Genomic DNA, 18,842 nt, shown 5'->3' with positions numbered 1-18,842 from the left:
CGCATTTTGTAAAATATTTTGCCGCATTACGTAATAAGTTATTACATTTTGAGAAAATTATTACAAAATGCACTTGGAATCTTTTGATTTTCTGGAAAAAGTAATAACATGGTGCATTATGTAATAAGGTATTATTATTGTACGTTAAACAATAAACTCATAGAGGAGTGACCTTTACTGATTTGTATGTATGTTTTCTTGTAGTTATTTGGCCTAATAAAGCTGTGTGTGGCAGAATACTCCAAAGATAATATATTTTCCTTAATATTTTTTCTAAGTCACTGATTTGCTATTTCTTTTAAAAAATATGTAGCCTATATTTTTTAATGTTTTATAATATTTTCTTTAACTATTTACTTTAATATTTCAGACGTTTTTCTGATGTAGCCTTCTATTTTTACTTCTTGGTACTAATTATTATTATTATTATTATTATTATTATTTTTACTTGAGTACATTCAAAATATTTATAAATATCTGACTTTTCTCCCCACCTTTGTGCAAAGTCAATGCACTACTTGTATACTGAACAGAATTAAAGAGCAGCCGTCTACGCACAGCTGAAACCAAAGCCTGGGATGGCAAACAAATCTCACTGCACAACAGCGCTTAAGTTCAGTTGACTCATGCTTTTGGTGCCTTTTACGTGATAAGTTTTAGCATTATGGATCGAAAAGAACTTTTGTTTGTAGTGCCTGTAAACGTGCTGCTGCTCTAAGACGCATCCATATGCATCTCTCTCTCTCTCACGCTCTCTCTCTCTCTCTCACGCTCTCTCTCTCTCTCTACCCCGCTCCCTCTTTCTTTCTCTCTCTTCCTCTTTGTCTGTCTCTCTCTCCCTCTCTCTCTCACGCTTTCTCTGTATCTCTCTCCCTCTCTCAAAATGTAATAACTTATTATGTAATGCGGCAAAAATTTTTACAAAATGCGTTGGGTCAGTAGTTTATTACAAAATGCAACAGTCTATTACGAAATGAAACGACAAAGTTATTACATTTTGGACGTTTATTCCAAAATGCACCGTTATTACGAAATGCGGCTTAACACTCATCCTGTCAGAGCACCACTGAACACCCTTCTCTTTTGCTAATGGGAGTCTTGTGTTCTTTGTTTAGCAAATTCTGCATCTGTGGTGAAACTGTTGCTGCTGGGCTTAGTGGTCTAAGCCTGTACTGTTGTTTATAGAGTCATATGTTAATAAAGAGGCAGTGGTGACCTTCTCTAGAGAACATAGATGTCATCCAGGAAGCTGAAACTCAGTGTTTGATACTAAACTTCATCTTAAAGAAATGCCACCAGTATTTCTTACAGGAAACTCAGTTCAATGGCGTCAACTGCAACACTCTCACCACATTTTACAGCTCATTCAGTGAAAATGTAGGAAAGCCAAAAGCATCATTCAGTTCATCAAACACGTTTTCTTCACTGCTTTTCAGTAGCTCCCCTGTGGGCAGCATTTTACACTGTCAAGGTTACAGAACTAACAGAAAAACAAGCTTTGTACCAGCAGCTGAGCACCTCTTTAACCAGAACCAGACAACAGTCAGCCGATTGTGTAACACCATTCACTTCAACCTTACTTCAGAATCATTGCCAGTACTTCATATGTTGTATTTTAGGTTATCTATGTTTATTTTAAGTTACATCTTATGTGTTTTCTATGAGGTATTTACTCCCATGTAATGCCATTTTTGTTCTGAGTAACATCTGGCACACATTTCCTTCAGGATCAAAAACGTTCTGTCATATTTGAGCTTATTTTGTTAGTTTATTGTTAGTGTTACTATACATCATATCGTACAGCTGCTCAGACCGTCTACACATTTTGTTCTAAAAGTATTTTTAATATATTTCACCTTATTTGCATTTAATGTGACATGTCTGTTCACGGAACCATGCAGCTTTCATAATTTCTCCTCAAGGACAAATAGTTCTTTCCTTGTTTCATTGATGTTCTGATGGTATGCTGGGTCAATATATAATTGCGGGACTTTTTTGTAACACAGCTGACAGGTTTAGCTGATCAGAAGGTGGTTGTTATTAAATTTGGACAGTTATTTAGTTAACATTGTAGTGATATCCAGTAATTTTTTATTAAAAAGTGATTGTTTCCATAATAAATAATTCTGTAATTTGTAAAGACATGATCACAATGAACATAAAAAACAGTTTTTTTTACTTGTAATGAAAATGTATGCAAGATATATGCATAGACTTCAATTGTCCTTCAAATACATATTGACCCTGCCCGCTTTTGCTTGTCTTGATCCTGTTTTTGACAAAACTGATCCAGTTTCCCTCAAATGTGTCACAGTTTCATGTACTGTCTCCTTAGAAACCTTCAATAAAAGCCATGATTTGTCAATGAGAAACTCTCTTTTTGTTTAGAGTAACAATCTGCCAATTGACACTTTCATTTGTTTCTGATGGTGTGTTTCAGTGCTCCTTAGTGAGAAATGTTCTGCTGAAAGCCTGATGCGTAGTCATATTTATAACAGATGAACAATGTCTGCAGGTTGATTAAGTTGAACAGGTTTCCAATGAATCCATAGTGTCCACAAGTGTCACCTGAACACTGCTTCAAAGCAAGGATACGACACCAAGGTCGCCATCAGTGGTATAAATTTGACTTCTGATCTAGCAATAACGTAGAGTTGTTTATGTATTTAAACATATATGAAAATATCTTTGACAATAAAACTTTTCTTTTATGTCACAGAACTTAAAACGAGTGATATGATTTCCTTCTAGATTAGAAAACAGCCCCAAGTTTGATTAGGCATTAAGGATCTTTTTATTATGCTGCAGTTCAGAGGATAAGAAGAGCCTGAGAGAATTCTGAATGTGACTTCAAAACAGTGAATTGTTGTTAAAGGGCTCCATGGGATGGGCAAGGATTTACCTTTGAGATAAACAGGTGCTGTGCTCTTTCATCATACATAAGACAAAAAAAAAGCTGAGTCCAATTCAACATAGACTAATACCTTTCTGATGAAGGCGTGCCGAATGCTCAAAGAGTCCCAATTGCTGCCACGAGCTGCAAACTCGTCACCTGTGTTGATAGAAAAGAAATGTGATCGGTGGATCCAAAGAGCAACAAGAAACACCTCAACAATGCAACAGTGATGACAAGAAATGCATTTATTCACTTTCTTGTTGCAAAATAAACATGACATAGTTCGTTATTTACAGAGCATTGGAGGCACTGGTAGGTGGATTTTGTTGACAGGTTTGCTGTTTCGCCCTGTTTCTAGTCTATACGTCAATCTCTAAGATAAGCTATAAGGCTTCATAATTCTCAAACAAACACAGGCAGTTAGTGTGAGTATTTCTTTTTGCGTATTTATTCTTTACATGAATTATGCCATCAGTATTAGATATTCTTCAAAAGCCATTTTCAAAGCATTGAAACTAGAGGATGCTACTTTTATATGAAGCCTCATACATACATTTTGGCCTTATAGTTCTTCGGTAAGAAGCTTTTCCATTACGTTATGCCAATTATGAGAATTACGTAAAACTAGGCGACTGTTTAAAGGTTGTACCGCTGGTTGGGTGTAGCTTGTTTTTGCCAACTGGTTCATCTAGTCAGTGCAGCATTTTAAAATGTCAGGACACAGTGACTAAAAGTTTCATCAAAATATCCATCCATTCCCTATACATCACTTAATCCTTATTAGGATAACAGGGGTGCTGGAGGCAAAGGACACCCTGGACAGGCCACAAGTCTATCACAGGGCTACATATAAAGAAAAACAATCACACTCACATTCATACCTACGGACAATTTAGAACTACCAATTAATCTGAGCATGTTTTTGAATTGTGGGAGGAAGCCGGAGTACCCAGAGAAAACCCACACATGTACAGGGAGAACATGCAAACTCCACACAGAAAGATCCTTTGAAGTCATCAAAATATCATCAATGTCATATTTGTTTTCAAAATTTGAATTCCTTACCAGAGCTCAGGGCATCTGATGGTATGGTAGGTGGGATGACGGGGGGCATCGGAGGAGGGTTGGGGTATCCTGCTCCTGGAGGCCCGCCGTGGTGAGGCTGTCCTGAGTAAGGGCCAGGAGGATAGCCCCCCGGCTGGCCAGGGAACAGAGGGGCGTTGGGACCAGTGGGGTAGGGAGCAGCGGGCTGGCCAGGCTGCGGACCACCAAAGGAGGGGAAGCCATAGGCAGGGGGAGGTGGGAAGCTCCCACCCTGAGGTCCGTACATCGGGCCGGGGGAGTCATGGTACCCTGGAGGGTAGTCTGACCTGGACATGACGCCTGTGAGGAGAAGAACACACAGTTCACATCAGATTCACATATTTATGAACACAATCTGACAACAAACACAGTAAATATAGGCGAATGAACACATTAAAGTTGACGTTTACCAACAAAAACGCAATGACGTAAATTCACGATAAAACAAGGGTCATTTACAGTGATTGAAATGGACTTGGCGGAACCATTTGAGATCTGAATATTCGTATCTCAAGATAAATATTTGTATACCACTGTCACCATTGAATATTGGGATATTTGGCTCCAGCCCTACAATTATCAAAATGTATTAGACAATCTATGACCTGTTGTATTTAATTGCTACCTGCGACCCGCATTTTCAGATGTGCAGTATAACACATATGAAAGACTGAAGAACAAAATTCATTGATTCATTTTTATCATACAAATTGAACAAATAACTGCAAAGTGTAACACAAACCTTCATCCAAAGATCTTGTTCATGTTAAGAATATGTGTAAAAATGAATATAATCATTACACTGGGGTAAAAAAATAAATAAATCATTAAATCATGCAAAAGAGCATTTATATTTGTTAGTTTTATCACCACGGTGAGCAAAAGCAACAGAGCGTCATAGTTTAGTATGTCGTCCGACAATGGACAAAAAAACGTCATAGTTTAGTATGTCGTCCGAAAATGGACAAAAAACGTCATAGTTTAGTATGTCGTCCGAACATGGACAAAAAAGCCATAGTTGAGTATGTCGTCTGAAAACGGACAAAAACGTCATACTTTAGGAAGTCGTCCAAAAATGGACAAAAAACGTCATAGTTTAGTATGTCGTCCAAAAATTGACGAAAACGTCATAGTTTAGTATGTCATCCAAATATCAACAAAAACATGTCATTTTTGCCAGAAAATGGAAAAAAACTTCACAGTTTAGTGTATCATCGGAAAATTGACGAAAAAGTCATAGTTTAGTATGTCGTCCAAATATCAACAAAAACATGTCATTTTTGAAAGAAAATGGAAAAAAACGTCATAGTTTAGTGTATCATTCGAAAATGGACAAAAAACGTCATAGCTTAGTATGTCGTCCGAAAATGGACAAAAACGTCATAGTTTAGGATGTCGTCCGAAAATGGACAAAAACGTCATAGTTTAGGATGTCGTCCGAAAATGGACAAAAATGTCAGTTTAGTATGTCGTCCGAAAATTGACAAAAAACGTTGTAGTTTAGGATGTCGTCCGAAAATTGACAAAAAACGTTGTAGTTTAGGATGTCGTCCGAAAATTGACAAAAACGTCATAGTTTAGTATGAAGTTCGAAAATGGACAAAAACGTCATACTTTAGTATGTCGTCCGAAATTGGACAAAAGACGTTATATTTCAGTATGTTGTCCGAAAACAGGTAGGAGAAGATATGCAGCAACGGGCCGCAAACAGGAATTGAACCCAGGCTGCTGCGTTGGAGAACAGCCCTTGCAGACAGGTCACCCGCTTAGCCTGTTGAGCTATACAGGTAGCCCACAAAATGGACATTAAACGTCATAGTTTAGCATGTTGTCCGAAAATGGACAAAAACGTCATACTTTAGTATGTCGTCCAAATATCAACAAAAACATGTCATTTTTGCCAGAAAATGGAAAAAAACTTCACAGTTTAGTGTATCATTCGAAAATGGACAAAAAATGTCATAGTTTAGTATGTCGTCCGAAAATGGACAAAAAAAGGTATAGTTTAGGATGTCGTCCGAAAATTGACAAAAAACGTCGTAGTTTAGGATGTCGTCCGAAAATTGACAAAAACGTCATAGTTTAGTGTGAAGTCCAAAAATGGACAAAAACGTCATACTTTAGTATGTCGTCCGAAAATGGACAAAAACGTCACAGTTTAGTATGTTGTCCGAAAAAAGGACAGAACAGTTGGGAGAAGATATGCAGCAATGGCCCCAAACAGGAATTGAACCCAGGCTGCTGTGTTGGAGAGCAGCCCGTGCAGACAGGTCACCCGCTTAGCCTGTTGAGCTATATAGGTAGCCCACAAAATGGACATTAAACGTCATAGTTTAGTATGTAGTCCAAAAATTGACAAAAATGTCAGTTTAGTATGTCGTCCAAAAATTGACAAAAAACGTTGTAGTTTAGGATGTCGTCCGAAAATTGACAAAAACGTCATAGTTTAGTATGTCGTCCAAATATCAACAAAAACATGTCATTTTTGCCAGAAAATGGAAAAAAAAACTTCACAGTTTAGTGTATCATTCGAAAATGGACAAAAAACGTCATAGTTGAGTATGTTGTCCAAAAATGGACAAAAACGTGATAGTTTAGTATGTCGTCCGAAAATGGACAAAAACGTCATAGTTTAGGATGTCGTCCGAAAATTGACAAAGCACGTCGTAGTTTAGTATGAAGTCCAAAAATGGACAAAAATGTCATACTTTAGTATGTCGTCCGAAATTGAACAAAAAAATGTCATAGTTTAGTATGTCGTCCGAAAATGGACAAAAGACGTTATATTTCAGTATGTTGTCCGAAAATGGACAAAAACGTGATAGTTTAGGATGTCGTCCGAAAATGGACAAAAAACGGTATAGTTTAGGATGTCGTCCGAAAATTGACAATAAACGTCGTAGTTAAGTATGTCGTCCAAATATCAACAAAAACATGTCATTTTTGAAAGAAAATGGAAAAAAACTTCACAGTTTAGTGTATCAATCGAAAATGGACAAAAAACGTCATAGCTTAGTATGTCGTCCGAAAATGGACAAAAACGTCATAGTTTAGTACGTCGTCCGAAAATGGACAAAAAAACGGTATAGTTTAGGATGTCGTCCGAAAATTGACAAAAACGTCATAGTTTAGTATGTCGTCCGAAAATGGACAAAAAAACGGTATAGTTTAGGATGTCGTCCGAAAATTGACAAAAACGTCATAGTTTAGTGTGAAGTCCAAAAATGGACAAAAACGTCATACTTTAGTATGAAGTCCAAAAATGGACAAAAACGTCATACTTTAGTATGAAGTCCAAAAACGTCATACTTTAGTATGTTGTCCGAAAAAAGGAGAGAACAGTTGGGAGAAGACATGCAGCAATGGCCCCAAGCAGGAATTGAATCCAGGCTGCTGTGTTGGAGAGCAGCCCGTGTAGACAGGTCACCCGCTTAGCCTGTTGAGCTATACAGGCAGCCCACAAAACGGACATTAAACGTCATAGTTTAGTATGAAGTCCAAAAATGGACAAAAACGTCATACTTTAGGAAGTCGTCGGAAAATGGACAAAAACGTCATGGTTTAGGATGTCGTCCAAAAATGGACAAAAACGTCATAGTTTAGGATGTCGTCCAAAAATGGACAAAAACGTCATAGTTTAGGATGTCGTCCAAAAATGGACAAAAACGTCATAGTTTAGGATGTCGTCCAAAAATGGACAAAAAAACGGTATAGTTTAGGATGTCGTCCAAAAATGGACAAAAAAACGTCATAGTTTAGTATGTCGTCCGAAAATGGACAAAAAACGTCATAGTTTAGTATGTCGTCCGAACATGGACAAAAAAGCCATAGTTGAGTATGTCGTCTGAAAACGGACAAAAACGTCATACTTTAGGAAGTCGTCCAAAAATGGACAAAAAACGTCATAGTTTAGTATGTCGTCCAAAAATTGACGAAAACGTCATAGTTTAGTATGTCATCCAAATATCAACAAAAACATGTCATTTTTGCCAGAAAATGGAAAAAAACTTCACAGTTTAGTGTATCATCGGAAAATTGACGAAAAAGTCATAGTTTAGTATGTCGTCCAAATATCAACAAAAACATGTCATTTTTGAAAGAAAATGGAAAAAAACGTCATAGTTTAGTGTATCATTCGAAAATGGACAAAAAACGTCATAGCTTAGTATGTCGTCCGAAAATGGACAAAAACGTCATAGTTTAGGATGTCGTCCGAAAATGGACAAAAACGTCATAGTTTAGGATGTCGTCCGAAAATGGACAAAAATGTCAGTTTAGTATGTCGTCCGAAAATTGACAAAAAACGTTGTAGTTTAGGATGTCGTCCGAAAATTGACAAAAAACGTTGTAGTTTAGGATGTCGTCCGAAAATTGACAAAAACGTCATAGTTTAGTATGAAGTTCAAAAATGGACAAAAACGTCATACTTTAGTATGTCGTCCGAAATTGGACAAAAGACGTTATATTTCAGTATGTTGTCCGAAAACAGGTAGGAGAAGATATGCAGCAACGGGCCGCAAACAGGAATTGAACCCAGGCTGCTGCGTTGGAGAACAGCCCTTGTAGACAGGTCACCCGCTTAGCCTGTTGAGCTATACAGGTAGCCCACAAAATGGACATTAAACGTCATAGTTTAGCATGTTGTCCGAAAATGGACAAAAACGTCATACTTTAGTATGTCGTCCAAATATCAACAAAAACATGTCATTTTTGCCAGAAAATGGAAAAAAACTTCACAGTTTAGTGTATCATTCGAAAATGGACAAAAAATGTCATAGTTTAGTATGTCGTCCGAAAATGGACAAAAAAAGGTATAGTTTAGGATGTCGTCCGAAAATTGACAAAAAACGTCGTAGTTTAGGATGTCGTCCGAAAATTGACAAAAACGTCATAGTTTAGTGTGAAGTCCAAAAATGGACAAAAACGTCATACTTTAGTATGTCGTCCGAAAATGGACAAAAACGTCACAGTTTAGTATGTTGTCCGAAAAAAGGACAGAACAGTTGGGAGAAGATATGCAGCAATGGCCCCAAACAGGAATTGAACCCAGGCTGCTGTGTTGGAGAGCAGCCCGTGCAGACAGGTCACCCGCTTAGCCTGTTGAGCTATATAGGTAGCCCACAAAATGGACATTAAACGTCATAGTTTAGTATGTAGTCCAAAAATTGACAAAAATGTCAGTTTAGTATGTCGTCCAAAAATTGACAAAAAACGTTGTAGTTTAGGATGTCGTCCGAAAATTGACAAAAACGTCATAGTTTAGTATGTCGTCCAAATATCAACAAAAACATGTCATTTTTGCCAGAAAATGGAAAAAAAAACTTCACAGTTTAGTGTATCATTCGAAAATGGACAAAAAACGTCATAGTTGAGTATGTTGTCCAAAAATGGACAAAAACGTGATAGTTTAGTATGTCGTCCGAAAATGGACAAAAACGTCATAGTTTAGGATGTCGTCCGAAAATTGACAAAGCACGTCGTAGTTTAGTATGAAGTCCAAAAATGGACAAAAATGTCATACTTTAGTATGTCGTCCGAAATTGAACAAAAAATGTCATAGTTTAGTATGTCGTCCGAAAATGGACAAAAGACGTTATATTTCAGTATGTTGTCCGAAAATGGACAAAAACGTGATAGTTTAGGATGTCGTCCGAAAATGGACAAAAAACGGTATAGTTTAGGATGTCGTCCGAAAATTGACAATAAACGTCGTAGTTAAGTATGTCGTCCAAATATCAACAAAAACATGTCATTTTTGAAAGAAAATGGAAAAAAACTTCACAGTTTAGTGTATCAATCGAAAATGGACAAAAAACGTCATAGCTTAGTATGTCGTCCGAAAATGGACAAAAACGTCATAGTTTAGTACGTCGTCCGAAAATGGACAAAAAAACGGTATAGTTTAGGATGTCGTCCGAAAATTGACAAAAACGTCATAGTTTAGTATGTCGTCCGAAAATGGACAAAAAAACGGTATAGTTTAGGATGTCGTCCGAAAATTGACAAAAACGTCATAGTTTAGTGTGAAGTCCAAAAATGGACAAAAACGTCATACTTTAGTATGAAGTCCAAAAATGGACAAAAACGTCATACTTTAGTATGAAGTCCAAAAACGTCATACTTTAGTATGTTGTCCGAAAAAAGGAGAGAACAGTTGGGAGAAGACATGCAGCAATGGCCCCAAGCAGGAATTGAATCCAGGCTGCTGTGTTGGAGAGCAGCCCGTGTAGACAGGTCACCCGCTTAGCCTGTTGAGCTATACAGGCAGCCCACAAAACGGACATTAAACGTCATAGTTTAGTATGAAGTCCAAAAATGGACAAAAACGTCATACTTTAGGAAGTCGTCGGAAAATGGACAAAAACGTCATGGTTTAGGATGTCGTCCAAAAATGGACAAAAACGTCATAGTTTAGGATGTCGTCCAAAAATGGACAAAAACGTCATAGTTTAGGATGTCGTCCAAAAATGGACAAAAAACGTCATAGTTTAGGATGTCGTCCAAAAATGGACAAAAAAACGGTATAGTTTAGGATGTCGTCCAAAAATGGACAAAAAACGGTATAGTTTAGGATGTCGTCCGAAAATTGACAAAAACGTCATAGTTTAGTGTGAAGTCCAAAAATGGACAAAAACGTCACAGTTTAGTATGTTGTCCGAAAAAAGGAGAGAACAGTTGGGAGAAGATATGCAGCAATGGCCCCAAGCAGGAATTGAACCCAGGCTGCTGTGTTGGAGAGCAGCCCGTGCAGACAGGTCACCCGCTTAGCCTGTTGAGCTATACAGGTAGCCCACAAAATGGACATTAAACGTCATAGTTTAGTATGTAGTCCAAAAATTGACAAAAATGTCAGTTTAGTATGTCGTCCGAAAATTGACAAAAACGTTGTAGTTTAGGATGTCGTCCGAAAATTGACAAAAAACGTTGGAGTTTAGGATGTCGTCCGAAAATTGACAAAAACGTCATAGTTTAGTATGAAGTTCAAAAATGGACAAAAACGTCATACTTTAGTATGTCGTCCGAAATTGGACAAAAGACGTTATATTTCAGTATGTTGTCCAAAAACAGGTAGGAGAAGATATGCAGCAACGGGCCGCAAACAGGAATTGAACCCAGGCTGCTGCGTTGGAGAACAGCCCTTGTAGACAGGTCACCCGCTTAGCCTGTTGAGCTATACGGGCAGCCCACAAAATGGACATTAAACGTCATAGTTTAGCATGTTGTCCGAAAATTGACAAAAACGTCATACTTTAGTATGTCGTCCAAATATCAACAAAAACATGTCATTTTTGCCAGAAAATGGAAAAAAACTTCACAGTTTAGTGTATCATTCGAAAATGGACAAAAAATGTCATAGTTTAGTATGTCGTCCGAAAATGGACAAAAAAAGGTATAGTTTATTATGTCGTCTGAAAATGGAAAAAAATGTCATAGTTTAGTATGTCATCCGAAAATGGACAAAAGACGTTATATTTCAGTATGTTGTCCGAAAATAGGAGAGAAGATATGCAGCAACAGGCCACGAGCAGGAATCGAACCCAGGATGCTGTGTTGGAGACCAGCCTGTGTAGACAGGTCACCCGCTTAGCCTGTTGAGCTATATGGGTAGCCCAAGAAATGGACATTAAACGTCATAGTTTAGTTTGTCATCCAAAAATTGACAAAAAATGTCATAGTTTAGTATGAAGTCCGAAAATGGACAAAAAATGTCACACTTCAGTATGTCATCCAAATATCAACAAAAACATGTCATTTTTGCTAGAAAATAGAAAAAAACTTCAGTTTAGTGTATCATCCGAAAATGGACAAAAAAACGTCATAGTTTAGTATGTCGTCCGAAATTGGACAAAAGACGTTATATTTCAGTATGTTGTCCAAAAACAGGTAGGAGAAGATATGCAGCAACGGGCCGCAAACAGGAATTGAACCCAGGCTGCTGCGTTGGAGAACAGCCCTTGTAGACAGGTCACCCGCTTAGCCTGTTGAGCTATACGGGCAGCCCACAAAATGGACATTAAACGTCATAGTTTAGCATGTTGTCCGAAAATTGACAAAAACGTCATACTTTAGTATGTCGTCCAAATATCAACAAAAACATGTCATTTTTGCCAGAAAATGGAAAAAAACTTCACAGTTTAGTGTATCATTCGAAAATGGACAAAAAATGTCATAGTTTAGTATGTCGTCCGAAAATGGACAAAAAAAAGGTATAGTTTATTATGTCGTCTGAAAATGGAAAAAAATGTCATAGTTTAGTATGTCATCCGAAAATGGACAAAAGACGTTATATTTCAGTATGTTGTCCGAAAATAGGAGAGAAGATATGCAGCAACAGGCCACGAGCAGGAATCGAACCCAGGATGCTGTGTTGGAGACCAGCCTGTGTAGACAGGTCACCCGCTTAGCCTGTTGAGCTATATGGGTAGCCCAAGAAATGGACATTAAACGTCATAGTTTAGTTTGTCATCCAAAAATTGACAAAAAATGTCATAGTTTAGTATGAAGTCCGAAAATGGACAAAAAATGTCACACTTCAGTATGTCATCCAAATATCAACAAAAACATGTCATTTTTGCTAGAAAATAGAAAAAAACTTCAGTTTAGTGTATCATCCGAAAATGGACAAAAAAACGTCATAGTTTAGTATGTTGTCCGAAAATGTAGACAGGAAAGAGGAGAGAACAGTACGGGGAAGACGTGCAGCAATGAGCCCCACGCAGGAATCGAACTTGGGCCCCTGAGTTGGAGACCAGCCCACGTAGATAGGTCGCCCGCTTAACCTGTTGAGCTATACAGGAGCCTCACAAAATGGGCAAAAAACGGTATAGTTTAGGATGTCGTCCGAAAATTGACAAAAAACGTCGTAGTTTAGGATGTCGTCCGAAAATGGACAAAAACGTCATACTTTAGTATGTCGTCCGAAAATGGACAAAAACGTCATACTTTAGTATGTCGTCCGAAAATGGACAAAAAAGTCATATTTTAGTATGTCGACCGAAAATGGACAAAAAACGTCATAGTTTAGTATGTCGTCCGAAAATGGACAAAAATGTCATAGTTTAGTATGTCGTCCAAATATCAACAAAAACATGTCATTTTTGCCAGAAAATGGAAAAAAAAACTTCACAGTTTAGTGTATCATTCGAAAATGGACAAAAAACGTCGTAGTTTAGTATGAAGTCCAAAAATGGACAAAAACGTCATACTTTAGTATGTCGTCCGAAATTGGACAAAAAAATGTCATAGTTTAGTATGTCGTCCGAAAATGGACAAAAGACGTTATATTTCAGTATGTTGTCCGAAAACAGGGAGGAGAAGATATGCAGCAACGGGCCGCAAACAGGAATTGAACCCAGGCTGCTGCGTTGGAGAACAGCCCTTGTAGACAGGTCACCCTCTTAGCCTGTTGAGCTATACGGGCAGCTCACAAAATGGACATTAAACGTCATAGTTTAGCATGTTGTCCGAAAATTGACAAAAACGTCATACTTTAGTATGTCGTCCAAATATCAACAAAAACATGTCATTTTTGCCAGAAAATGGAAAAAAACTTCACAGTTTAGTGTATCATTCGAAAATGGACAAAAAATGTCATAGTTTAGTATGTCGTCCGAAAATGGACAAAAAAAGGTATAGTTTAGGATGTCGTCCGAAAATTGACAAAAAACGTCGTAGTTTAGGATGTCGTCCGAAAATTGACAAAAACGTCATAGTTTAGTATGAAGTCCAAAAATGGACAAAAACGTCATACTTTAGTATGTCGTCCGAAAATGGACAAAAAACGTCATAGTTTAGTATGTCGTCCGAAAATGGACAAAAACGTCATAGTTTAGTATGTCGTCCAAATATCAACAAAAACATGTCATTTTTGCCAGAAAATGGAAAAAAAACTTCACAGTTTAGTGTATCATTCGAAAATGGACAAAAAACGTCATAGTTGAGTATGTTGTCCAAAAATGGACAAAAACGTGATAGTTTAGGATGTCGTCCGAAAATTGACAAAAAACGTCGTAGTTTAGGATGTCGTCCGAAAATGGACAAAAACGTCATACTTTAGTATGTCGTCCGAAAATGGACAAAAACGTCATACTTTAGTATGTCGTCCGAAAATGGACAAAAAAGTCATATTTTAGTATGTCGACCGAAAATGGACAAAAAACGTCATAGTTTAGTATGTCGTCCGAAAATGGACAAAAACGTCATAGTTTAGTATGTCGTCCAAATATCAACAAAAACATGTCATTTTTGCCAGAAAATGGAAAAAAAAACTTCACAGTTTAGTGTATCATTCGAAAATGGACAAAAAACGTCATAGTTGAGTATGTCGTCCAAAAATGGACAAAAACGTGATAGTTTAGGATGTCGTCCGAAAATTGACAAAGCACGTCGTAGTTTAGTATGAAGTCCAAAAATGGACAAAAACGTCATACTTCAGTATGTCGTCCGAAATTGGACAAAAAAATGTCATAGTTTAGTATGTCGTCCGAAAATGGACAAAAGACGTTATATTTCAGTATGTTGTCCGAAAACAGGGAGGAGAAGATATGCAGCAACGGGCCGCAAACAGGAATTGAACCCAGGCTGCTGCGTTGGAGAACAGCCCTTGTAGACAGGTCACCCTCTTAGCCTGTTGAGCTATACGGGCAGCTCACAAAATGGACATTAAACGTCATAGTTTAGCATGTTGTCCGAAAATTGACAAAAACGTCATACTTTAGTATGTCGTCCAAATATCAACAAAAACATGTCATTTTTGCCAGAAAATGGAAAAAACTTCACAGTTTAGTGTATCATTCGAAAATGGACAAAAAATGTCATAGTTTAGTATGTCGTCCGAAAATGGACAAAAAAAGGTATAGTTTATTATGTCGTCTGAAAATGGACAAAAATGTCATAGTTTAGTATGTCATCCGAAAATGGACAAAAATGTCATAGTTTAGTATGTCGTCCGAAAATGGACAAAAGACGTTATATTTCAGTATGTTGTCCGAAAATAGGAGAGAAGATATGCAGCAACAGGCCACAAGCAGGAATTGAAGCCAGGATGCTGTGTTGGAGACCAGCCCGTGTAGACAGGTCACCCGCTTAGCCTGTTGAGCTATATGGGTAGCCCAAGAAATTGACATTAAACGTCATAGTTTAGTTTGTCATCCAAAAATTGACAAAAAATGTCATAGTTTAGTATGAAGTCCGAAAATGGACAAAAAATGTCACACTTCAGTATGTCATCCAAATATCAACAAAAACATGTCATTTTTGCTAGAAAATAGAAAAAAACTTCAGTTTAGTGTATCATCCGAAAATGGACAAAAAACGTCATAGTTTAGTATGTTGTCCGAAAATGTAGACAGGAAAGAGGAGAGAACAGTACGGGGAAGACGTGCAGCAATGAGCCCCGTGCAGGAATCGAACTTGGGCCCCTGAGTTGGAGACCAGCCCACGTAGACAGGTCGCCCGCTTAACCTGTTGAGCTATACAGGCGCCTCACAAAATGGACAAAAAACGGTATAGTTTAGGATGTCGTCCGAAAATTGACAAAAACGTCATAGTTTAGTATGAAGTCCAAAAATGGACAAAAACGTCATACTTTAGTATGTCGTCCGAAAATGGACAAAAACGTCATACTTTAGTATGTCGTCCGAAAATTGACGAAAAAGTCACAGTTTAGTATGTCGTCCAAATATCAACAAAAACATGTCATTTTTGCCAGAAAATGGAAAAAAACTTCACAGTTTAGTGTATCATTCGAAAATGGACAAAAAATGTCATAGTTTAGTATGTCGTCCGAAAATGGACAAAAAAAGGTATAGTTTATTATGTCGTCTGAAAATGGAAAAAAATGTCATAGTTTAGTATGTCATCCGAAAATGGACAAAAGACGTTATATTTCAGCATGTTGCCCGAAAATAGGAGAGAAGATATGCAGCAACAGGCCACGAGCAGGAATCGAACCCAGGATGCTGTGTTGGAGACCAGCCCGTGTAGACAGGTCACCCGCTTAGCCTGTTGAGCTATATGGGTAGCCCAAGAAATGGACATTAAACGTCATAGTTTAGTTTGTCATCCAAAAATTGACAAAAAATGTCATAGTTTAGTATGAAGTCCGAAAATGGACAAAAAATGTCACACTTCAGTATGTCATCCAAATATCAACAAAAACATGTCATTTTTGCTAGAAAATAGAAAAAAACTTCAGTTTAGTGTATCATCCGAAAATGGACAAAAAAACGTCATAGTTTAGTATGTTGTCCGAAAATGTAGACAGGAAAGAGGAGAGAACAGTACGGGGAAGACGTGCAGCAATGAGCCCCGCGCAGGAATCGAACTTGGGCCCCTGAGTTGGAGACCAGCCCACGTAGATAGGTCGCCCGCTTAACCTGTTGAGCTATACAGGCGCCTCACAAAATGGACAAAAAACGGTATAGTTTAGGATGTCGTCCGAAAATTGACAAAAACGTCGTAGTTTAGGATGTCGTCCGAAAATTGACAAAAACGTCATACTTTAGTATGTCGTCCGAAAATGGACAAAAACGTCATACTTTAGTATGTCGTCCGAAAATGGACAAAAACGTCATAGTTTAGTATGTCATCCAAATATCAACAAAAACATGTCATTTTTGCCAGAAAATGGAAAAAAACTTCACAGTTTAGTGTATCATCCGAAAATTGACGAAAAAGTCACAGTTTAGTATGTCGTCCAAATATCAACAAAAACATGTCATTTTTGCCAGAAAATGGAAAAAAACTTCACAGTTTAGTGTATCATTCGAAAATGGACAAAAAACGTCACAGTTGAGTATGTTGTCCGAAAATGGACAAAAACGTGATAGTTTAGTATGAAGTCCAAAAATGGACAAAAACGTCATACTTTAGTATGTCGTCCGAAAATGGACAAAAACGTCATAGTTGAGTATGTTGTCCGAAAATGGACAAAAACGTGATAGTTTAGGATGTCGTCCGAAAATGGACAAAAAACGGTATAGTTTAGGATGTCGTCCGAAAATTGACAATAAACGTCGTAGTTTAGGATGTCGTCCGAAAATTGACAAAAAACGTCATAGCTTAGTATGTCGTCCGAAAATGGACAAAAACGTCATAGTTTAGTATGTCGTCCGAAAATGGACAAAAAACGTCATAGTTTAGTATGTCGTCCAAAAATGGACAAAAACGTCATAGTTTAGTATGTCGTCCAAAAATGGACAAAAAACGTCATAGTTTATTATGTCATCTGAAAATGGACAAAAATGTCATCGTTGAGTATGTCATCCGAAAATGGACAAAAAATGTCACACTTTAGTATGTCATCCAAATATCAACAAAAACATGTCATTTTTGCTAGAAAATAGAAAAAAACTTCAGTTTAGTGTATCATCCGAAAATGGACAAAAAAACGTCATAGTTTAGTATGTTGTCCGAAAATGTAGACAGGAAAGAGGAGAGAACAGTACGGGGAAGACGTGCAGCAATGAGCCCCGCGCAGGAATCGAACTTGGGCCCCTGAGTTGGAGACCAGCCCATGTCGACAGGTCGCCCGCTTAACCTGTTGAGCTATACAGGAGCCTCACAAAATGGACAAAAAATGTCATAGTTTAGTATGTCGTCCGAAAATGGACAAAAACGTCATAGTTTAGTATGTCGACCGAAAATGGACAAAAAGCGTCATACTTTTGGAAGTCGTTCGAAAATGTACAAAAGACGTTATATTTAAGTATGTTGTCCGAAAATGTAGACAGGAAATAGGAGAGAACAGTTGGGAGAAGACATGCAGCAATGGGCTGCGAGCAGGAATCGAACCCGGGCCGCTGCATTGGAGTCCAGCCCTTGTAGACAGGTCATCCGCTTAGCCTGTTGAGCTATACGGGGGGCCCACAAAATAGACAAAAAACATCATAGTTTAGTATGTCATCCGAAAATGGACAAAAAATGTCATAGTTTAGTATGAAGTCCGAAAATGGACAAAAAATGTCATACTTTAGAAATTCGTCCGAAAATGGGCAAAAACGTCATACTTTAGGAAGTCGTCCAAATATTGACAAAAAACGTCATAGTTTAGTATGTCGTCCGAAAATAGGGGAGAACAGTAAGGGGAAGACACGCAGCAATGGGCCCCGAGCAGGAATCGAACTTGGGCCCCTGAGTTGGAGACCAGCCCATGTAGACAGGTCGCCTGCTTAACCTGTTGAGCTATACAGGCGCCTCACGAAATGGATAAAAAATGTCAGTTTACTATGTCGTCCGAAAATGGACAAAAACGTCATAGTTTAGTGTGTCGTCCGAAAATGGACAAAAAACGTCATAGTGTAGCATGTCGTCCGAAAATGGACAAAAAACGCCATAGTTTAGTTTATCGACCGAAAATGGACAAAAAGCGTCATACTTTTGGAAGTCGTCCGAAAATGTACAAGAGACGTTATATTTAAGTATGTTGTCCGAAAATAGGAGAGAACAGTTGGGAGAAGACATGCAGCAATGGGCCACGAGCAGGAATCGAACCCTGGCCGCTGCATTGGAGACGAGCCCTCGCAGACAGGTCACCCGCTTAGCCTGTTGAGCTATACGGGCAGCCCACAACAGGGACATTAAACGTCATAGTTTAGTATGAAGTCCAAAAATTGACAAAAACGTCATACTTTAGTGTGTCATCCGAAAATGGACAAAAACGTCATAAATTAGGAATTCATCCAAAAATTCACAAAAAAAGTCGTAATTTAGGATGTCGTCCGAAAATGGACAAAAAACGCCATTGTTTAGTATGAAGTCCGAAATTGCACAAAAAACGTCATAGTTTAGGATGTCGTCCGAAAATGGACAAAAACGTCATAGTTTAGCATGTCGTCCGAAAATGGACAAAAAAGTCATAGTT

General features: G+C 37.9%; 1 protein-coding gene across 1 annotated transcript in view; it reads right to left on the bottom strand.

Annotated features, from left to right (window-relative positions):
* tmbim1a (transmembrane BAX inhibitor motif containing 1a) overlaps positions 1 to 18,842 on the bottom strand; it is a 38,451-nt gene that overhangs the window by 7,247 nt on the left and 12,362 nt on the right. Inside the window, exons 2-3 of the mRNA XM_051953582.1 lie at positions 3,962 to 4,279; positions 2,985 to 3,052 (exon numbers count right to left, since the gene is read on the bottom strand). Of these exons, the coding sequence (XP_051809542.1) occupies positions 2,985 to 3,052; positions 3,962 to 4,274 (381 nt within the window). The 5' untranslated portion in view covers positions 4,275 to 4,279. The remainder of the gene's footprint in view (positions 1 to 2,984; positions 3,053 to 3,961; positions 4,280 to 18,842) is intronic.

This window comes from Acanthochromis polyacanthus, chromosome 9 (genome assembly GCF_021347895.1).
Source record: "Acanthochromis polyacanthus isolate Apoly-LR-REF ecotype Palm Island chromosome 9, KAUST_Apoly_ChrSc, whole genome shotgun sequence".
Classification (NCBI taxonomy): Eukaryota; Metazoa; Chordata; class Actinopteri; family Pomacentridae; genus Acanthochromis; species Acanthochromis polyacanthus.
The sequence above is the reverse complement of the archived record's forward strand: the minus strand, read 5'-3'. Positions and strand labels throughout refer to the sequence as shown.